Source organism: Diabrotica virgifera, chromosome 4 (genome assembly GCF_917563875.1).
Source record: "Diabrotica virgifera virgifera chromosome 4, PGI_DIABVI_V3a".
Lineage (NCBI taxonomy): Eukaryota > Metazoa > Arthropoda > Insecta > Coleoptera > Chrysomelidae > Diabrotica > Diabrotica virgifera.
Window position 1 is genome coordinate 74,035,216 of NC_065446.1, and position 8,732 is coordinate 74,043,947.

Sequence of the window (8,732 nt, forward strand, 5' to 3'; positions counted from 1 at the left end):
TTATTAATCACAAAGGAAGAAGAAGGAGCATATATGCCTTCTAAGTGTCTAAGTGAGGACTTTCATTACAACGCAGGAAAAAAAACAGGCAAATTTTGTTGTTTAGTTATTAACAAGTAGAGTATGTTGTTAAAAATTTAGTACAGTAAATTCCAACGTAATTCATTACATTCACTCCCGCCTATTCATATTTTATTCAAATAAATTAAAGTTGTCGTCCTATTTCGGTATTACACGTAACAACCATTTTTGCTTGTTTGCGAGATTCTTCTCCAACCCCGAGCGGGAATTAACTGCAGAACCGAGGTAGAACCGTCGAGTTAACACAATAATCTGCTGGGTTTTTGTACTCCGTTTGTTTTTGGAGAGATGGTCCGCAGCAATATTATCAAATCAAATTCAAATTAAGCCCAGAACTGGAAGTTAATATCCGAATTAGCAAGCGGTCGGAAACAACTGGAGTTTGTGCTTTTTGGAAGGAAAGTCAGATGAAAAACCGGATATATTTCTCTATTTTCTCCAGGCGTGCTTTAGTAGGGACGTATGACTCATTTATATTATTCTGTTGGGAATACTTTTTACCGCCTTGTTATGGACGTTCGCTTAATTTAAAAGTATTGGTATAAGAAGCTCAGTTTCATAAGTCAAGTTTCTGTGAAATAAATTGCGATAAAAGTCCTAGTTAAAAAGTAAATTTATTTTGGACCAACATTACCGTGTTACTAAATTCGTTGTTTTTAGAAGGTTCAGATTTAATAGCGTTTTACTGATTAATATACAGAGAGAGTCTGTAATTTGGAATGAATTCAATATCTCAAATATTAATTATTTTTTTGAAAAATGCTTAGACCCGTCGATTAGTATTTCAAATTGTCCTCTTTTACTTACTATAATAATGTATACAGGGTGTCCCAATTTAGAGATATGACGTCATCATTGATTTTCTTAAATGGCAACACTGTCAATTTGAAAGCTATTTTGATATTGTGTTTAAAGTTATACATAACTGCTAAATATAAAATTTTTATTTTTTACCATTTACAAGATAATAAAAAATAACAAAGTTATGTCTGTAATTTGGAATAAATTCAATAATTCAAATATTAATTGTTTTTTTGAAAAATGCTCAGACCCGTCGATTACTATTTCAGATTGTCATTTTTGAATACAATAATAATCAACCAATACAGAAGTAAAAACTTCGAGATGTATTCTGGTATAAAATCGTTTATTTAAAACTGTAAAATGTCATGGATTGCAGAACGTTTTCGTTCTAAACAGAACATCTTCAGTGCATCCTGCCGAGTATTTTGAAACTAGCACACTGTAAATAGTGTTAACATCATCGTATATGGTTTACATAATGTAATATATTAAAATGTTATGACTACAAGTCGATGTTGATAGATAAAGTGGAACACATGCTAAAAGGGTGCCATGGTTCCCTGCTCGAAGATGCTAGGTACTTGATAATTCAATACACGATTTTTTCTATGATCATTCAAAACAAATATACACTTGCGATCATAAAAAGCGGGTCAATCGATGAATTATTCAAGTTAGATGTCTCGAATTTTCTAAACCTGTTGTCCGATTTGAGTGATTTTTTAGTATGTTATAGCCTTATTCTTTAACAATATCGCTATAATAATATTGTTGTTAGACAGGTAAATTGTCATTGTATACCGGGTGTAACAATCATACTGTGTTTATTCCTCAAAGTTCGGAACACCCTGTGGAATGTATTAGCATAGATAAAATATTGAAATTAAAACTCGATTGTAGTCTTAGTCTTTCTGAACATTTTCTTTTTAGATTTATTTGTTTATGTTGGATAATAAACAAGTTAGGTAACTAACCATGTTTTGCATCAATACAGGGTGTTTCTAAATAAGTGCGACAAACTTTAAGGGGTAATTCTGCATGAAAAAATAATGACCGTTTTCTTTATAACCGTATGTCCGCAAATTCTTCGGTTTCGAGATACGGGATGTTGAATGTTTTCTTAAAAACTGACGATTTATTTATTGCTCTAAAACCTGTTCAGATATGCAAATGAAATTTGGTAGGTGTTAAGCGGTAGTTATGGCGCATTTTTTGACATACAATTAAGAATTTTATATTCACCATTGGCGTACATATGGTATGTATATAAAATGTTTATACCCGTATGCACGCCAATGGTGAATATAAAATTATTAATTGTATGCCAAAAAAATGTAAAATAACTGCCTCTTAAAACCTACCAAATTTCATTTGCATATCTCTAGGGGTTTTAGAGTAATAAATAAATCGTCAGTTTGTAAGAAAAACTTCAACATCCCGTATCTCGGAAACCAAGCATTTGCGGAGATATGTTTATAAAGCAAACTGTCATTTTTTTTTCATGCAGAATTACCCCTTAAAGTTTGTCGCAATTATTTAGAAACACCCTGTATTTATGAAAAACATGGTTAGTTGTTAAGGTGCCTAACTTTTTTGTTATCGAACATAAACAAATAAATCAAAAAAGAAAATGTTAAGAAAGCCTAAGGCTACAATCGAGTTTTAATTTCAATATTTTATCTATGCTAAAACATTTCACAAGGTGTTCCGAACTTTGAGTTATAAGCACAGTATGATTGTTACACCCCGGTATACAATGAGAATTTACCTGTCTACCAAGAATATTATTATAGCGATATTGTTAAAGAATAAGGCTATAAGATATTAAAAAAATCACTTAAATTGGATAACCGGTTTAAAAAATTCGAGACATTTAACTTGAATAATTCATCGAGTGACCCGCTTTTTATGATCGCAAGATTCAAATTTCAAAAATACAACGTTTCTTGTAAAAGGTATATATTAAAATACCCCAAATAAAGGTCCCAATACAAAACGTTTTCGGATTAAGGAATCCATCATCAGTGTTCAAAAGCCAAAATTTGCATGCCTGAGCCACCAAAATGTATTGGGTAAAAACCCTTTAAATTTAAATGATAAAATTATTTTACATATTTATATAAAAATCATCTGATGTTAAAGATAAACCTGGATGTTACCCAGGGCAACACAGGACTCTCCCCACGTGGTTGGAACTTATTTTGAAGAAAACCTCACATATTGGATTTCAATGGCCAACTGGCCATTTAAGTATTTTGAAAATAAATGTTTAAACTACAATTCAAGTACTTGGCAACCTCAAAAATACTAGTTTAAATATGAGTTTTTAAGCCTTGAATATTCAGTTTCTATACATTTTCTGACGTTCTAAACGTCACTGGACATAATAAACATTGCAACAAGTGAAGGGTCCAGGACTGTAACAGCTCAATGTTCCTATGTGTCTAGTATGGTGGCGCTCACTGTATAAGAATGGATGATGACAGAACACCTAGTAGAACGCTTAGTGGAACTATGGAGGGACGTCGTCCAGTAGGAAGACCAAGAAGAGATGAATAGACAAAGTAAGAACCGATACTAAAGAGGTATTGAGGGTGGACAACTGGAGAAGAGCAGTCAGGGAGAGAGATACTTGGAGATGGATGCTAGGGGAGGACAGGGCCGGACTCGGGCTGTATTATTGGTTTAAATTCAGTTCACTAGATCTCTTCAGAGCAGCGGTACATTGAGTAAAGATCGTGATGATGATATCCAAGATCAGACTGGGAGATCGTACCTAATGAAGAAGAAGAGGAATGTATTGAAACATAAAAGAAAAGGCGATAGACTACCCCAGCTAATTGAAATACCATTCGAAAATAATATTTCAATCAACTAAGATAGTTATCATTCACCCCAGCTCAGCTCAGCCTCTCAGAGTGTGTTCGTCTTGTCCTAATCTTAGATATGAACTACGAAAATTGAGAATGGAAGCAAACAAAACAGTATTTTTAACTAATCATGTTTATTTGTTCAATAAAGATATGATTAAAATATGACTTATTAATTGCAGATAAAATATAGTATATGCAACGTGCCGCCGCGCCCCTTCTCAACGATCCTTTTGTACGTCACGATTTGACGAGCCAATACGTCCCTTTCCAATGATACCTCACACGGACTAAAAATGGCGAATTGAAATAAAAATGGCGAATTGGTGGCGCCATCTAGCGGATAATAGCTGAACCATGGTATATTCCTTCGACGTCAGCATATATCTCACTCTTACTCATTGGAAAGGTACTTCTCTCTCTAACACATTGATTTCCCTATCTTGGTAGTCGTGGTAACATAGCCCTTCTACTACCCTTCTACTAAAAGGAGCGTCAGGATCTTTCAAGTTAGCGTCGACCTCCTCATCGTCTTCTGGATCTGCCAAGCCTAGTTAGGAGAAAAAAGAAAGCTGGAGGAGCAGCTAAACCGAAGAAAACTGCCGCCTCTACCAAACGTTCTGCTACCGGTGAAAAGGCAAAATCTGTAAAGAAAGTGACTAAGGCTAAAAAAGCCGCATCAAAGGCAGAGAAAAAGTCAGCCAAGGCGAAAAAAGTTGAAAAGAAGTCAGTACCTAAAACTGCGTCATCATCCGTAGTTCCGACTTCCGTAGAGGTTAAAGCAAAAACACCAACCAAGGCGAAGAAGTCAAATAAAGGAAGTCCAACGAAAAAACCAAAGGCACCCAAGCCGACAACAGCCAAGGCGGCAGCAAGTTCATCAAAAGCTAGAAAGGCTGCTTCTAAGACGAAGAAGAAGCAATGGGACAAATGAATTTCTTAGAATTATTAAAAACAAATTATAAATATATTCAAATTCTTGCCAAAAACTAACAATTCTGGATTATACTTATGGCTTTTGGTATCTGGTTCGCTGGTAACTCCTTGATGTCAAATGGTACTGCTGTAGACTTCTTGTAGACCTGGGCAGATGTTCGGCCCTAGGCCCCTGCAGCTGGAGATGGTAGTCGTTGCAGTCTAGTTGTCATAGTCTCATTGCTGTCAGCCTTAGTGTCATCGCCGGCGATAGGAGGCTCATGTTGGAGGCTCATGTTGGAGGCACCTGAAGGGAAAAAGATTTGATTCTTTTCAAAAAACTAGAAGATAAAACGTACATAGGTAAGTCAAACATCAAGAAGAAAAACCAAAAACAAGCCTTTGCCAAATAGTCGTAAAAAGTTGTAATTGGCAAAGGAATAAAATAAAATTAATACTGACGGGACTAGTCAAATAATTTGATTACTCACATGCATATATGTAAGTTAATAAGATATAATTAAAACTTAAAATATCAGAACACATGCTTTTAGAAGATTGGAAGTTAGGTATAAAAAATATTAGAAAGACTGTTAGATGTAGAAATGTAATTAAAATATATGATAAGATTCTTACCCCAAGAGAGATGATTGTTGAAATGGAAATGTTTTAATTTTAATGTTTCTTTGGCTTTTATACCGAAATTAATTTTCCACCACCATATTGAGAATTAAGAGACGAAGTGTCGTTACCATGACAGTGGGACCGAGGAGGTGGCAGGCATGTTCCGTATTAATTAAAAGACAGATATCTAGAGTGTAAGAATATAGAGGGTACGTTCAGTATGTTCAGTTGATGATTTAAATGAAAAGAGATATAGTAAATAAAAGATAATAAAAGGGGGCGCCAACGAGTTTTTAACGAAAAAAAACTGCTAAAACAAATACAGAAGATAATTATTAATGAAATTGGAAAGAAATCCTTTGCAAAAGGTATCTTTCCAATTTTGTGATTGATGGTATACAGCCAACTACAGGAAAAAACTTTTTTTTTCCTTGTGGATTTTAATTGTTAATGAGATAATAAAGAAAATAAAGTAAAATAATTATTTAAAAATAAAATATCAAAGCTGTGACGTTTGCAACGTTACAGTATCCACTATTATAGTAGTTGTAAATTTTTTTTTTATTTTTTAAATCATTTTCATGATGGTCGTCGTCAAAAATATATTGTCTAATACGATCTAATAATTGAATAGGTATTTCTTAAACGTGTTAATTTTTTGCATCCAGTATACTGCCGTGCTAAGCCCAAAGGCGGTAACTGATTTTTTATCGAAAATGAGATTTTTGTATTTTTAGGTAGAATAGGGTATTTAGTATATATTTACAAAGTCTTTGGAGTTGTAGAAGCATTATATTTTAAATCAAATTGCAATTTTGTTAGCGGTATCTACACTTTTCAGTTAAAATACTAAGCCATTTGGCGGTATATGTTAAATACTATGGCGTTTTGACGGTATCTGCTACAGTTGCCGTCCATATGCCTTAGCATATTGCACTTAGCGCTAATCTACTTTAAAGAATGCTACGCCTACATTTAGAAACCGCCAAATCGCCTTATTATTACGAAGTAAATTCGGCCTAACTTTACAAGGTTAAAAAATTATTGTGTTAGTTAAAACAGTTGTGTTAGTAAAAGATTAATTAGCGAGGATGATGAGAACTTTTCGAGATTATTATATCTATTGAAATGTATTTTCATTTTTGTTTATAGTGTTTCCAGAATTAACCAATTATGTTGTCCTAAACAATATGACTCTGCGCCAAGTGGGTGATTTATATCTTGAATTAGGCAGTAAGGAATTTTCATATTTAAAAATATTCCTTTTTTTTTAATTAGGTTTTAAAAACTTAATAATATATCCACACGCTCTCCACAAGCATTTTTAGAAAAAGAGACTTAAAATATTTTGTTTTTTTAGAAAATCAAGTAGAGTCGAGTAAGAGTTGTGAAACACGAGGTGAAATCACTGAAGACAATATTATAGAAAGAGGACAATTTATTGTAATATAATTACAAGAGGTGAAAAAAATTATGTTCAGCCTGTACAGGCGCAAGGTCTGTTTCATACTTAAAGTTTTCTGTAATTAACCCTTTGTTGGTCGTACATGGGATTAGCAGTCCCATTGATTGCATTTTTTTTGTTTAAATATTATCATTGCTTAACTAGACAATATCTAGTAGTCTAGTTATGCAATGCTATTATAAATAGGTAAATGACAATGTGATCATATTTTAATCATAACATATAACTAGTTTGTACAATACAACTAATAAAATGTTAAAATTTGCCCTAATTACATTAAGTAATGGTATTTTAATACCCAATATGATATTGTGAAATACCCAATAATATAACAATGCATAATAATATTAGGGTAGGTGTCGGCTATTATTAAAGTCGTAAAATAGCGAACCTTTGTCGCTAAGAATATAATGGCTGAGAATATAAAGTGAAAAGTATGGTTTACAATTACACTTACAGTTGAAGAATTCTTTAAAACGCTTAACATCAGCAGCTGTTTAAACATCTATAACAATCTGAAGGGATTCTGTTTTTTCCTAGTATAAGTACAGTTTCGCCCAAATTATTAGACGCACGCACTATAAAAGATTTTATAAAAAATTTTAATTATGAGGTAATACCATTGTAATACTAAATAGGTTTTTTCGTATGTTGTTCGGTTGTCTATTTAATTGTCTATATTGAATCACAAATGGAACATTAATATTAATGAACCAATATGTTTTTATTGACTCTTGAAAGAAAACAGATATAACGACAACTAAATATTGTCAATTTGTTGTTGTCATATCGTGGCTCAACAAAGTAATAACATTTAATAGTATTTTAAATCTTTCAGTTTAGTAAACTTTAATACGCAGAAAAGCTTTTAATTTCGTATCAATTACAACTGTAAACCACATACCGCTAATAGGCTTAGTATTATAGTAAGTTTTGATAAAACGTTTTAGCGGTATCTACCTCTTTTTATATAAAACTTTGTTTTAAAATATAATTAATGGTTCCCTTAATAAACTGGGGCATTTATCCATGCATTAAATCTAATAGCTAGTCCATAAATCCCTAACGGGCCAAAATTGTAGCATTCAATTTTGAAATCGATTTTGCCACCATTTTTTCAAATGTTAGTTACCGCCTTTGGGCCTAGCACGGCAGTATACACTTCAACCGAACAGTCACGAGTGCCTCCATCATCCGAACGAAGTCAATTGTTATCTTTTTCACAGACAAAGAAAATTTTAAATTTGACAAACTGTACACGCACCCAATTGTGTGCAGTTGACGCACACGCACATTCACGCAAACATTAAAATGCTGGATTTCTGTTGGAAAGAGTCCACATTTATCAATTAATTTATTCTATGATATTCTAATTTTCCACAATTAGAAATACTGAATTAATTGATATTCTATCATTAATGCCCAAATATATGTTATTTACTAACCTCCTTTGGATTTTTTATATTTTCGGAGAAACCTAAATTCAGATAATACGATGCTACAGTATCGATTATTTAGGTTATTTGAGTTGATTATCTTTAACGCGAATAAGATGAGCGACATTGAACCGTGACCTATGACTTTTAATGATAATATGTTGAAGAATAGTTGATATATATATAGATCAATTTTTCCACTTTGTAATAAGTTCCACTTTAAATGTTACACAAAAATCTAATAAAATGAATTTTCTTAATAACTAAACTATTATTCAATTACGATAATAGAATGTACAGTGTGGCAAAGCCAAATAAAATAAATTAATTATTTTGTAAACCGACGACTTTAAGAAAAGGCCCGAAACAGGTCGATTTCGTTTTTAAGTTATGATTTTTTGCCATATATATCATACTCGTGACGTCATCCATCTAGGCGTGATGACGAAATTGATGATTTTTTTAAATAAGAATAGGGGTCTTGTGCAAGCTCATTTGAAAGGTTATTCCATTCTATATTCTGTAATATAAACATTA

At 32.6% G+C, this 8,732-nt stretch overlaps 1 protein-coding gene across 1 annotated transcript; it reads left to right on the forward strand.

Moving 5' to 3' along the window:
- Window positions 1-3,357: 3,357 nt before the first annotated feature.
- On the forward strand, window positions 3,358-4,689 carry LOC126883592 (histone H1.3-like). The gene is made up of 2 exons (XM_050649244.1): window positions 3,358-3,417; window positions 4,270-4,689. The coding sequence occupies exons 1-2, from the start codon at window positions 3,358-3,360 to the stop codon at window positions 4,687-4,689; spliced, it is 480 nt and encodes a 159-aa protein (XP_050505201.1).
- Window positions 4,690-8,732: the final 4,043 nt, after the last annotated feature.

What these genes read in the sequence shown, in the direction of transcription:
- LOC126883592 (XM_050649244.1), top strand. Translation starts at nt 3,358, where the DNA reads ATGGATGATGACAGAACACCTAGTAGAACGCTTAGTGGAACTATGGAG. An exon ending in CTATGGAGGGACGTCGTCCA is followed by an intron (nt 3,418 to 4,269) that starts GTAGGAAGACCA and finishes CTTTCAAGTTAG; the next exon opens with CGTCGACCTCCTCATCGTCT.